The 14,087-nt window shown below is 41.6% G+C and overlaps 1 protein-coding gene across 3 annotated transcripts in view; it reads right to left on the minus strand.

Moving 5' to 3' along the window:
* Positions 1-514: 514 nt before the first annotated feature.
* Positions 515-14,087, minus strand: part of tnrc6c1 (trinucleotide repeat containing adaptor 6C1) — a 55,228-nt gene continuing 41,655 nt past the window's right edge. For 2 of the 3 annotated variants that reach the window (XM_084743705.1, XM_084743707.1), the window contains 16 exons: positions 12,757-12,951; positions 11,523-11,689; positions 11,339-11,416; positions 10,757-10,975; positions 9,571-9,717; positions 9,100-9,219; positions 8,729-8,812; positions 8,308-8,548; positions 8,051-8,215; positions 7,284-7,460; positions 6,851-7,000; positions 6,306-6,416; positions 4,965-5,183; positions 4,310-4,383; positions 3,699-3,838; positions 515-3,598 (listed from right to left, as the gene is read on the minus strand). In XM_084743705.1, coding sequence (XP_084599831.1) covers positions 3,196-3,598; positions 3,699-3,838; positions 4,310-4,383; positions 4,965-5,183; positions 6,306-6,416; positions 6,851-7,000; positions 7,284-7,460; positions 8,051-8,215; positions 8,308-8,548; positions 8,729-8,812; positions 9,100-9,219; positions 9,571-9,717; positions 10,757-10,975; positions 11,339-11,416; positions 11,523-11,689; positions 12,757-12,951 — 2,690 coding nt within the window. In that variant the 3' untranslated portion in view covers positions 515-3,195. The remainder of the gene's footprint in view (positions 3,599-3,698; positions 3,839-4,309; positions 4,384-4,964; positions 5,184-6,305; positions 6,417-6,850; positions 7,001-7,283; positions 7,461-8,050; positions 8,216-8,307; positions 8,549-8,728; positions 8,813-9,099; positions 9,220-9,570; positions 9,718-10,756; positions 10,976-11,338; positions 11,417-11,522; positions 11,690-12,756; positions 12,952-14,087) is intronic. The other variant, XM_084743706.1, reaches the window with a different exon arrangement.

The following is a 14,087-nucleotide window of genomic DNA, read 5'->3' on the forward strand; positions in this document are numbered from 1 at the left end:
CTCAAAAACAGGTTCTTGGGTTGCACCAACAAAGATTAATTTAATCTAAGATTTGTTCTTATCAGAGAGTAGGAAAACTAGGTTTAAAATGAGTAAATCCAGATTCAAAATTAAGCAGAACTCTGTTGCATAATTAAAACTAATCTCAGTTTAGTAAATCCGAGTTTAATGATGGAAACCAAAATTAAATAGAGATGAATCAATATGAAGATGCTTGCTTACTTAAATAAAAGTTCGAGTTCTCTCAGGACCTAGTGCTGGATTCAGTTACTTGTTAAGTTTGCTATTTTATGTTATGAAATGCAAATGTTACTTTTTGTGTCTGTTCATAACATGGTAGTTAATCTTGGTAATTGTCATTTCAGTGCTGGTTTAGTTTTAACCATGAGTGAGGTGGCTGTTACATTTCTTGAAGCCAGCTGCATTTTGCATAATTTCTGATTGACTGATAGCGCTAAGAGCTACTTGCCAAAATATTTAATTTATTTATTTTTCTCCACAACCATCTGACGAGCCCGAGAAATTATTTCACGACCTCCAGGTTGAGAACCACTGCTCTAAACTACACACTGCTTCTGCCTTGGAGGCAGTGGGAGGGGCAGGAGAGAAGCTGAACACTGCATAAAGACCAATATTAAAAAGCCATGAAATCATCATCAGAAAACAATCATTATCCATATCATCAATGATAACAGCAACAATATCAGCAAACTTCATGACAACAATAAAATAAAAATGCACACTGGCAATTCCATAAGTGAAACCAAGAAAAAAAAAAAACAACACACATCAAATGCCTCCATCTCTGGCTAAAGTGATCCTTGCAGGAGAGAGACAGAGACAGAGTGGAGTTGGAGGTTGCTGAGGACAGACTCTGGCGCAGCAGTAGTAGTAAATTTAATACAGGTGGGCCAGTTCTGAAAGAGCTGCTCTTGGCCCGGAGGCCGGGGGGAGGAAGAGGAGGGAAGCCAGTCTGTCGGGATCCGCAGGGAGGCAGCGAGCGGGAGGGAGAGTGGGTGGGGTGAGGGCTGCTGCAGAACACTGCACTCTGCAGCAGGCAGGCACTCAGTGGCCACACTATCACACAGGTTGGCAGGGCCTCCAAATAGAAAGAAAAAAAGGACGAAAAAGATGGCGATCCTCCCTGCTGGACCCAGTAGAACATAAACACGTTGAGCGTTTTCCAGACACCAAGGCTAAAGATTTCAAAGTATGCAATGTAACAGTGATATTTACTTTGATAAAGAGGGTGAGTGCTTTGGGGTCTTTCCCTGCTGCACCCATCGTCAGTTGAGTCTTTCTTTGTATTTCCCTTCACTTTGCTACCATGTTTGACATCCTTCCTGGTCCCACCGACACGAGGGAAGAAGGATTGAAAAAACAACAACAAAAAAAAACATCTTCACATCCATGTTAAGTTAAAAAATAAGTATAGAGAGAAGCCACTACGCAGATTGCTTTTTTGTCCTTGTTTTTTTCAGTTTTTATTTGCCAGTGTTGCTTCTCCTTTCTTCTATTCGTTGGCATTAAGGGTAAAAACGAGCTGCGACGCTCTTGCTAAGTGCTATGATAGACCATCTATTCACAAATCTTTGCTTCATACTTTTCTACCGATGTGAATTTGGGCATCAAAGAAAAAAAAAATCTGGTCTTCTGGGTAAAAAGGAAAAACAGGCTCCTCTCGTTTTGGTTTGATGCCTTCTCCCCAAGCACGCGCACGCACACACACACACGCACACGCACACACACAAACATACACAGAAACACATACACACATCTTTCCCTCCTTCTCCCCCAAACTAGTCACTGGCATAAGTGTGGAGAGTAGGCTGGCTGAAGAAGTGCTTTGTGTGTACATCCTCCTATTTCGGACAGAAGGTGGTTGAAGACCAGCTTGCTACTCTCCTGAGCACACACTCTTGAGGGGTGATGATGAAGGGTAGTAGTGGCAGTTTTAAGGGTGTGAGAGGGGGAGCTTTTGCAGTTCAATCATTCCTTATAGTCTCCTCTCTTTCTGCGAGAGGTCGTGGTAGGGGTGCTTGGACGGTAGAGTCTGTGGCGTATATTGCACATCACTTGAAATGGTGTTTTTGCAGGTGGAGCAGGGGGGTGGGGGTGGGGTCACTGACTACACACACCAGTGGGAAACATTTACGACTTTGAGGTTTTTTTTTTTTTCCGCAACATCAGTGAGAGGGTCCGAGACTGAGACCAAACTGCGAGTTTTCCCCGCAGATGAGTTGAGGTGCATTGAAGTATTTGTCTTTACAGTTCCATAGTAATAGCAGTGGTTCATTTTGTCATCCATCACGTCTTTGACTGTACACGCGACGACCCCCGAAACTCCCCGCCCCCCTCCCCACCAGGTAAGATTGACAGTCACATTTGAATAATATCAGTTCTTAGCTTTGTTTGCAATGGTTTTTAAGAAGAAAAATAAAAACAAAACCACTACAAAAATAAATGGCTTGAATACGGCGAACAGAGTTGCATCATTCCCTTTGAGCGTCATGTGGGGGAACTCGATCTGCTTGCAAAAAAATGCACTGAAGTTGTGAGCTGTGGTTGCTTCTGTTGAGCAGCAGCAGCATGTAACTCTCCACTCAGGTTTCACTGGCTCAGAAATAAGGGTGTGCAAGTGTCCGTATGCTTCTTCACCAAGTACAGTGAGTGAGGATAGCAGGGCAGGAAAGAGGTTAAGGCTAATATTAGTGCTGAGAAGAAACAAATGTTGAGTCTGGACCAGCTGAAAGTTCGACAACCACTCTGATTGAAGGGTTTTTTACTTTGGGAATGATGCCTTTTCATGGATCTCTGAGGTGCAGTATGATTGCCTCAAAAAAGGCGGAGAGGGATCACGCGAGTTTAAAGATGGCAGCTCGTCATTGTGTCAGTTTGACTAAAGTACATGTTTTACACGGCGAGTTCTCAAAAGTACATTTCTGTAAAAAGTTCTCTTTCTTTGTTGAATCAAAGACTTCTTCCTGTGTCACCAAAATCTCTCACCGAGATTCACAAAAGAAACTGCAACTGAAATGTCGTTAAAAACCAAAAAGGAGCAGAGGAGGGTGGCGAGGGTGAGCAGCGAGGATGTAGCCTCGTCCTCCTCTCGTCTCTCCTTTTCACCGTTAACACCCACACTGATTATCTCCACAATGATTTGCAAGTTTTTCCTCCAGTTGGTGTTCGTCAAGCCTACATGGACTCCCCACTCAGCAGGTCCCCGGGCAGCAGCGTGTTGATTGGGGTGGGACTCCCCATGACTCGTCCCTCCTCTCCACTCGGGGGTCCCCACAGACTGGAATACTGCTGCACGCCGCCCCACAGCAGCTCTCCGCCTGTCTTTGCACCGGCCGTTGCCAGGCCGCTGCCACTGCCGCTGCCGCCGCCGCCGCTGTTGTTATTGTTCCAGTGGGGCGAGTGACCAATGGGATGGGAGGCTCCGGACCCGGTCCCACCCATCCTTCCCGTCTGATTGGTGCCGGGAGTGGCCTGCCAGCTGGTTGTCCCGCCAAGCAGCTGGCCCTGTGCAAAGAAGCGGTTCACTTCCTCTTCCCCGGCAAACTCTGCCAGGATGGTGGTGTTCCCGAGCACACACCTGAACGGGGATGAGAGGAAAAACATGGATGAGTTATGGCTAAAAGTTTTTAAAAATGATTTGAGATGAGCACCTTGAAGTGGTTCATGAGGAGACGTACATGTGCAGGGACTTCTGAGCCTTGGCAGCTTCGTCCTTGGAGCTGTAGCGCACCACAGCGCTGCCCTGCGTCAGGTTGAGGTGGAATGTGATGAGCGGGCCGTGCTGCATGCACAGCGTACGCAGAGTCGAACCATCAATCTGGAACACAACAAAGCCCCCAACTTAAAGTTTCAACTGACGTTTATAAAAATTTACATTTGCTTAATAAATGGTTCATTAAGAATATATAAACACTATATCAATGTTTGTTAACAGCAAAACAACTATTAACTAAAGTTTAACTATACATTTACCATTTATTAATGATGGTCATTATAAAGTGTACCAAAAAAGTAGGTCCTACATGAAACTGCTCACAAGTTCTATGATTAGTTTGAGTAACTGGCTCATGATTTCTGGAAAAGATTGCTGTTGTCCTTTTTTTTTTGCTGAGAGCCACCTAGTTTTATTATATTCGAGAGACAGACAATTTCTCGAAAACTCAGAATCACACACTAAAACAAACTGGATGGATAAATAGCACTACAGGTAAGACAATAAAAATGTGTTTTTGATGTGGGGATTTGGGGGAACTGTCCCTTTAAAGACTAGCTCACTGTAAATTATTACCTGTGGAGTGAGGTTCCTCAGAACCAGCCAGCTGCTGGTCCTGGTGGAGCTGTCTGTACTCCATGTGGTACCTGCTGTATACAAGAGAGACATTTGTTAGCATGAGGTTTATGCTTACTGAGTTCACCTGAAACCAAAATCAGTTTGTAAAACTTAATGGGCGTTGTTGATTTCTGCTGTGAGAAATGTAAAAACACCCAGTGTCAGTTGACAGTTCTTCAACCACAGCAAGATTTCTTTTAACTCGCTGCCAAACGTTCCTACTCTATGCTTTCAAACTTGGTCTGTGGTTGTACACCACATCAAAGTGCTGCATGCTCTTTGAGTACGCTCATACTGCAAACTTCAACCCCATGGCCCCACAATCTGACCTTCAGACAACTTAGATTTCATGACAGCATAAACTGAACTTGATATTTGTGTCATAGCTATGCTGTGTGTCTTAACTACTTTATACTTTCTTATTTTTATACTCAATATGTTCACATGAAGGCAAGGAACATCAGCTTATATGCAATATGTTTACATGTCTTTGCCGCCCAACGGTCTGCAAGTAGAACTGCAACAATGTTACATATGCCACAAAAAATATATAACATATGTCTGATGTTACAGCTTTAAGGAGGGCATCCTAAATATTTAACAATAAGACTACCTGTGGTGTAAGAGCTGCTCCAGCCTTGGGCCAGACCCAGGGAGTTGCCCCCCCAGGTCGAGGAAGGCTTGGTGTTGGTGAGGCCAGGTGGGGGGCGGGAGGGGGCCGTGTTGCTGCTCCGGGGGCCCTGCGGGACCTTCCACAGCTCGTGGGACAGAGAGGCCTGGCTGTGAGAAATGGGGCCTGGAGACCAAGTAGATTTCATCTCTGACAGTTTGCCTGGATGGAAAAGAGTGAGGGAAAGGTTGAACTGAAGAAGCAAGTGAGTGAAAGACAGCTGCTTCCACAGGAGGGAGTCCTGCAGAGCAAAATCATTGCACTTAAAGGGAAAATTTGGCACTTTTCACGTGGATATCTATTGTTCTTCCTGCATCTAGTGACATCACTGTGACATCACTGGATCCAAGAGAACTACAGGCTGTTTTAGTTTGGATTTTGATGCTGCATCAAAATTCACATACTATGCACTGCATATCCAAAATGTGGACCATTGTTCAACATACTTTTGTGTGAATAAACTATATGTTTTCAGACACACTGTTCAGTGTGAATCACGTCACTTCCTGAGAGCTAATTTGAAAAATATATGTTGTCTAGCAAAGTGAAACCTTACTTACATTTAAACTGAAGCTGTTTTAACATTACACCGGAGCTGCCTTGTCTGCTATCTGCCTTAGTCTGTTACATTGTTGCTGTTGTCATCACTACTAAAAAAATATTTCATATTGTTTTAGTGTACCAAATAGCATGTTAGTATGGAATTTTAGATGCAGATGTAGTCTCTGTTCTTGGGTAGCCAGTGTGCATACTAGATGGGTATTTTTGTCATCTAAAACTATGTTTTGACAACAAAGTAATATCTTTAGGCTGGGGTGGTGATACAAGCTTGTCTGCAATGCATCCTGGTACATGTAGGCACTGCTGCACGGTTCTATGAGCACGAAAACTCACATAGACGAATGCATTGCTTCAACTGACTACATTTACCATAAACATTGCCTGGTCATCCAAATGAGAAGTGCAGAATTTTCCCTTTAAAAGTTCTTTGTTTATGCCCAAAGGACAACAATTCCCATGCTACACACAAGGAGGAAGGAGATAAAGTAGATACACTAACACCACAGGGGGAATATGCACTGCATGAGAGGCAAAGTGGACAGGGAGAGAGCTCAGTTTATGTTCAATCAGGGGCAGTGACTTGAATGGACAGGAGACACATGGTTCTCCTGCGAGTGGTTGACGCTCTGGTTGTTACAGTAACAGGAGGGAGAGGATCATGTTGATTTGCAGTGATTCAGCCACTGCAATGTGAGGGGAGGACGTTATGGATGAACCATGTACCTGCATCGTCCGTCTCCGGGGACGACAGACTGAACGAGCTAGTGTAGGCACTGACTGGCCAATCAGTGGAGGGAGGCAGAGCCTCGTTCTGAGATGAAGTGGGAGAGGAGCCTAAGCCGATGCCATCAACACAAACAAAGAGACAGACACAAACAAATAAAGGAAAAAAGGCAGAGAGAGAAAATGGAGTAAAGGAAAAATGCACTACAAATGATGATAGTAAGCTCATTAAGAAGAGAAGAGGATAATCTGGTAAATGACAATGATTACAGAGGCAGTTAAAAGGTAGGAAAATGAAGAACAAAAAAATAAGAAGCAGGCTCTTTGGTGGCAGCAGCTGCATGATACTGTCAGACCACTTTAGTGGACAATACATGAGGACACAGCTTGTTTCATAAAATCTCCTTTTCTAATTCTGCTTGGAGTCACAGTATTTCGCTACACTGTGACATGGCACTTGACCATGACACAAAAACTTCTTCCTGAGTTTCTTTACTGAGACACTTTGCAGCTCTCACTCTGACACTCTGTGCTACTTCTCTCACCTCCACTCCTGTCCCGCAGCAGGTAGCGGTTGACATCTTGGATGTTGGTGTTGATGGTGGGCCCGCTGGGGACACTCCCGGGGGTCACGTTGGGGTCAGTCTCAGGGTCAATATTCTGGAGACCCTTCCAGGGCACACCGGGGCAGAACTCTGAAAATCAAAATCAAAATGTTTTGTTTTTTTTTTATTAAAGTGTAGTATTAAAAATCATCCACTGACAACGTAAAATTTGTCATTAACTAAGAGCTATCAACCAGCTGGTGGATGGCTGCAGTATTTCAACTGTTTGTAGATCAGATTAGACAGCTTTTTCCCAGTGGGAAAATTTATTTAATGATTCACAGCTAAACATATTGCCAGTATCCCGTTTTTGCCAACATGCTTAACTAGATGAAGCAGACTGGTTGACGCTGATCTGCATCTGGCTCCCTACCTGGTGGCCAGTTGATATTGGTCCCATTGGCCATCTTGTCACTGCTGCTCTTGCCCTGCCCCCAGCTATCTGGGGGGACCAGGGGGCTGGTAGGAGACTCTGAGCTGGACATCAGGTTGTAGGGGCTGTAAGAGTCCTCCAGCTGATGGGGCTTACCAGGGGGGCCCAGGTTGGGACCTGTGAAAAGTGAATTAAATGTGTAGAGGTTGATATCAGGGAAATGAGTCGAGTGTTTTTGATTTTTTCCCAATCAAGTAAATAAGAAACAACACAACAATACTTTTTAATGCATCATTCTGTTTTGTGACATATTTCTTGCAAATATAGTTATAATTCCTGGCTGTTCCACAGGTATAAGGTGCAAAAGATGAAAAGTAATTGTATGTTATTGTTGTTTTTGAAGGGAAATGATCAGTCATCATATTACAGTTTGCATTAGATATAAAACAGCACTCTCTGGTGGGGATATTATTTACCCTGGATTCCTTTTCTCTTCTTTTCTTCTATTTTTTGTATATAACTGTGTATGTACTGTATATTTGCAACTATATATTGTGATTGTACATAGCATTCCTCGGTTACTTTATTTATGTTCTTTTCACTTTATCTGTCCTGATATTTTAGGTATTTTGTATTTTTCTATTTGTGTTTTCATATTTTTGAAATTTTATAAATTGTTTTTGCTTTTCTTATGTTTGTTTCATTGTTTAACAACAATCAGAGAGGAAGGCAAAGGAAGACTTTCATTGTACAGGGACATTTCTCACCATGCTTGCCCAGGTTGGGCTCTAGAGGAGAGGAGTTTCCAGAGAGGCTTTCGATGGAGTGGGTATGCGTCCACTGCGACAGGCGCGATTGAGGCTGGGGGGGTTCCTTCATAGACAGACTTCCCACCTCCATGCAGTTTACATTCATGTTTGGATTCAGTCCAGCTGAGGAGGGATATATATTAGTACACAAGCCCACAAAGATCAACGCTGTGTCATTTATTTGCCATTAAAAGAGAGAGGTTAACATCACTCACAGAGAGAGTAGGGGCTGTAGGTGTTGGGAGATGACTGCGGCTCTTTGGTCTGCAGGTCAGGGAGGCCTGGAGCCTGGGGGTGACCTGGAAATGAATCCAGGGTGGATTTGGCCCCGCCAGGATGCAGGCCCGAGTGGGAGGGGGGCGGCTGCTGTTGCTGCTGCTTCATCAGCAGAGCCTGGGCCAGCTGACGCTGGTGCTGTTGGATCTGCTGCTGCATGTTATTGATTGTACGTGCAACCTGGGATGACATCACAATGGAGACATATTTAGGATCTATAATGTGCAAGAGAACTGAAATAAACATTGGCCTGGACTGTTTTTACAATAGACTGAAGTTAACTCAGGTGAACTCAGTAATCGGAGTGAGTAACAGAGAGCAGGAAAAAAGAGAAGATGAAGGTAAAGAAGTTAAACTTACTTGCTGCTCTTGTTGTCGAATAGGGCCAGAAACGTTGCGCTGCGCCTGCAACATCTGCTGCTGAATTTGTAAACGCTGGTATGCCTGTGTATCAGGTATAAGGCATGGTTTTAATGTCAAAAGACGTCACTGTGTCTGCAAATCCAGTTATAACTCAATAAAGCCCAAGGATAATACAAATGGCATATAATAAAAAAGGGCTAATCCACATGTACTAAAAAGATGAAAGTACAAATTTAAAGTCAAATTAAAAATGCTCTTAATGCATTTGGTCTTTGTAGGAGATATTTTCCATGTGTGCTCCAATACAGGCAGCTATAGCTGATGTATCTAATAAAAGTGAAAGCAGAAAAGGAAGAAATGAGACTCACCAGTTGCAGCTGGTAAAGTTGATTCAGAAGGGTCATATGTTGAGGGTTTATTGGTGAGGTTAAAAGTGCAGGATTCAGACCAATGTTTTTTGCTGCAAACTGTAAGAGCTGTGCTTGAACCTGTGGGCGAAGTGTCAACATTAAAAACACAATCTTTAAATTAATTTAACTAAATGTAGAACAGAGCAAGTGTTTCTGTGTGGTACACATACATTATCTATGCGAACATGGAAGTCTGAATCACAAAAACGATCTGGGCCTTTGTTGATATACATATAAGCTCAATATAAGGCCTGAACTGATAAATAATAAATGAGAAACTCATAGTGGAGATGTTTTTAAAGACTGTAATCTGAACATAAAATATTTATAACTGCATACATTAAACCGCTTTTGCGTAATAAGAGAGAAATGAGGTTGTGTGTGTGTGTGTGTGTGTGTGTGTGTGTGTGTGTGTGTGTGTGTGTGTACCTGAGGGGAGAGAAACTGAGGCACTTGAGCACGTAGACTAGGCTGAGAGGAACTGAGAGGCGGCACTGGCGGCTGAGGAGGCGGCTGCGGCTGCTGCATGGCCCGGGCTTGTGCTGCTCCACCACCGCCAAACATTCCACTCTGCATCTGCTGGACAAAGATTTTAGATTATAATTTTGGATCAGATTAGATCTTATTTTAAACATGTTAAAAATAAAAATAAAACATGCAAGTTAGAAGATTAAAAACAGAAGAAAAGAAACAAATGGACTTTACAGCAAATGTTGAGCAGAAATAAACAATTCATGTCTGAAAAGTGATAGGATGAAGTGAGTACTTACCAAAACCTACACTTCTTCTTCTTCTTTTTTTTTTTTTTAAATATTTCAGTGATACACTTGAAATGCTTGACTATTTCAACTTTCTGCCTCAATTTTCACCTTACCCAACTTAATCAAATAAACCGATTGATTGAAATACAGTAACTTTTAGCATTAGTCCTCACTGATGGCAGGAAGGGCTCCACTATTAAAGACAGATACATACACTGTTACATTATCAATTTTCCTTATCAGTTTCTTCACATTAAATCCAGCACAGTGAAGCTGACAAGGCCACAGAGTGCCACCAAGTTCTTAAAAAGACTTGAAACTGATTATCAAGTTCATGTAATTGAAATGTCAACAAAAGGACAATATTTTATTGATAATTTGGGAAAACAGCTCAAATATAAGGTGTCTCCTTTGTATCAGCATTGAAAACTATTCTTTCTAATTAACCTTTTTGGATCAAAACTGATTATTTTTGTCTTTAACAGAGCAATATGTAACAATTACATGTCCAAAAGCTGAAGAGTTGAAATCCTATTTAATGTACAATCTATGGTTTAAATGAGTTGTTTCCCTCTGCCCCCTCCTCCCCTGACTTGAGGAGGCTCAGGCAGGCTGCAGGAACACTGCAGGAGTGCAGGATGAGCACAACATTGCAATCTGACAATAATAAGCGACAACTAGTTCATGGCTATTTTAGGATTTAACACAGTAAATATATTACAGATTTCTGTCTCTCTCTAAACTCTCTTTTACAACAAATTGTTCCAATTAAATATTTTCTACAGCATATATGTCACTAACCAGCATTGAGATTCAGAACTATTTCATGTTGAGTTAGTAAATGAATGCATTACCTTATCCATGAAGGGCAAGCGGGGGTCTGCCGAAGGGTCTTTGGAAAGAAGCGGAGGCCGAGGGCAGCTCATGGGCTTGTTGATGAGCCCGTTGTTGTAGTCGTGGCCGGTTATCCCCATCCCCCGCTTGTCCAGCTCCGTCTTCTTCTCCAGCAGGGCACTCATGGCCTGATCCAGGTTCATGTTGTTGCTCTTCAGAGCCTCCTCTGCTGGATCTCTCTGGAGAATAAAGCAGAAAGTTTAGCCTTTCAACAGGACTGCACGATTATGGTCAAAATGATAACCACACTTATTTTGTTCAATATTTAGATCATGGTCTTTGTTGCATGTTACTCTTCTGCAGCAGTGACTAAGAAATTCTGCACAGGCTGCCGCTGCAGGACGGCTTGCTGTTAGTTTAGGAAATACTTGATTTTAACTAATATTCAATTAATTGTGCAGGACTAACTGATAGACTGGTAGATATAAATGGTATGTTGTATTTTATCCATATATAAAATACAGTAATTAAAAAAAAATCCCAGCGTTAGTTCCTAGTATTTTCTAACAGCAACACAACAGTTTAATGCAACTTCAACTCACAGGGAAGCCCATGTCTGTCAGCTGTTTGATGAGACGATTCATGATCCAAGCGTCTTCCTGCTTCCCTGGGACCTTTGCCTGGGAGAGATGGTAACAGGAAATTATTATTACCACATTAACTTATATCAAGTTATTTACAATGGTCTAAGAGACTATTCTGTCTGTAATGAGTCTTGCTTCACACCTTCTGTGAGACTTTTTTAGATGCATTGCCCCAAGAGTTACAGGAAGAGTTGCTCTCCTGGGAGGCAGCGCTGTTCCACATGTCTCCCTCCTCAGCATCCCACTGACCCCCAGATAAGTTCAGCTCTTCACCTCCACCTCCCCATCCGTCTTGCATAGGTTTGGGGGCTGGAAAACAAGCATACCACAAGCAAGGATGTAAACAAAGCAGCACTGAGAACATATACCGTGACACATGCCTTATGAGATAATTTAATTCCTTCAAGAAATCTGAGACAGACAAACTTCAACTTTGGATCACTGATGCCATTTTTGCAAAACTCAATTTGTTGGCCAACGTCAGCTATATGCAAATATGGACGTTATGTGGGTGCATTCAATCTATTTGACTGTAACTGACTGACATAGCACTAGATGACTTTGAGACTATGTTTGCAGCCTTGATTACATTTAAACAGGAGAAATATTAAGTAATAATATTAATTTATGTTGCATAATAATAACAATGATGTTAATTTAATGTTAATGAAATTAGGTAGAAAAAAAATTGCCTTCTCTCAAGAAAAAGATGTCTTATTGCAGGTTAATGTAATTATCTTAATACCATACATGTTGAATAACAATTGAAATGACCTTAACTGTATAAACATTGGGTTATGCATTGCACTAAATATAAGTTGGATTTGTTTTTCCTTGTTGTCAATAAAAGCAAGTTTTTAGAGATAAATTAGATTTTAAGGTACTTTCCAAGATTGTGCATTTGTTGCTGCAGGGGAACAAATGAAAAAAAATAAATAAATAAAAATAGCGTCCAAATATTTCCATTATTTAGGAAATTTTAAGTAATGAAAACATATAACATTTTTATCATGGTTAAGTAATAATTCATGCAACAGAGGGTTAAGGTTAAGACGACTATTTGGTGAAGGAAAATAAAAGTGAAAAAAAAAAAAAATCATTAATTTAGAACTGGTTACATAAACTTGAAAACAAAACATGTTGGAATCTGAGCACAATAAAAATCTGGCCACTAGGTGTCAGTGTGGATTTCTGGGTAGAGCTTCCAGTACCCTTGCTTCCCCTGTATCATACCGATGTCCTTGATTTGACTCACGGGGCAGATTTGCTGAACTTTTTTTCAGCAGTGGAGCACACATGCTGTATCACTATTCTTCAAAGTTATACATACTTGACGAAGACTAATTAATAAAACCACACAGGGTTAAACTATTCACCAGGTTTGCAAGATGCAGATGTCATCGCCGGGTTGCCCCTGCCATAGTTGTCTGGGTTGCTGTCTCCCCAGCCTCCACAGCTCCCAGTAGGTTTGCCCCAGGCAGATGTCCCATTGTCCACGCTGACTGGAGAGGGTGCAGGTTCCCCCCAAGAGCTCTCTGATTTTGTGTGGGAGCTGGGTATCTCTCCCCAACCTGGAGGACACACAAGGACAAGTGCCTGTCAATAAAAATAATTCATCGCACAAATTTCAGCATCTAAAATAAGTTCTCTCCTTTGCCTGTGTTTTTAGATTTTCTCATATGGAGGCAGAAAGATATACTGTTAAAACCTAAATTTTATTACAAACTAACACTATTTCAGCAAGAGAAATTAATTAGACTCTTTTTTCCAAATGCAAATTTCCTAGAAATATCAGAAGTACTGAGAAATACAGCTGAAGAAAAAATGTGCTGCCTTTTCCAAGTCTGAAGTTACAACACTTTGTCACCAGTTTGTTGAATTTACTATATGTTTGTTGGACAAGCAAATTTTAATGGCAAAGTATGAAATGTTGTTTGTGCTGGCTTGTGTTAGCATAATTTTGTGCTTCAAGTTTCTGATGCTTGTGCCCTCTTGAATGCAAAATTCTGGATTTAAAAGGAGAAATCTATAATATATTTACTTTAATCAATCATAAAATGACAATAATGTGTCATGCTACATGAAACATGCTATGTTTCATATTAATTACAGTTCAAGTAAATGTCGAGTGTTCACTGAAAGTGTAAGTGTCTGTTTATGAGTCGTAACAAATCAGAAATAGTCTTCTAGAAGGCGTAGATGTTTATAACGGTTTAATTAAGGAATGTGTTAATGGAGTCTGGCAGGCAAATGAGGCAGGACGTCACTGAACTCCACTTCAGAGTGTGTATTTCCAGAGGAATGGGCTTTTGTTTTCAAGATAATGGGTTTAAGTTTACATTGACAGACAACTGACAGTTATAAGCAGCTGATCAACTGACAGCATATGACTTGTCGTTGCTTGTTAATGTCAAATTATGATTTTGCACTTGTCTTGCGCTTCTACAGTGTTTCTGCAGCCTGCCTGAGCTTTCTCATGTCTGGGGAAGAAGGGGGCTTCAACCAGACTATATTTTAAATATGACTTCAATCTATTTAATATACCGTCTATGGCTCCAACTCACTATTTGGACTGCAGTATTCATTTTTGGACATGCAATTGTTAGATAATGCTCCTTGAGACTAAATAATCCTTATTTATTTAATGTGACAGCCCTCACCACAGCTCTTTCTCCTAGAAAGGAGGAGTCTTCTCTTCATTGTTCTT

This window comes from Lutjanus erythropterus, chromosome 19 (assembly GCF_056507025.1).
Source record: "Lutjanus erythropterus isolate fLutEry1 chromosome 19, fLutEry1.hap2, whole genome shotgun sequence".
NCBI lineage: Eukaryota > Metazoa > Chordata > Actinopteri > Lutjaniformes > Lutjanidae > Lutjanus > Lutjanus erythropterus.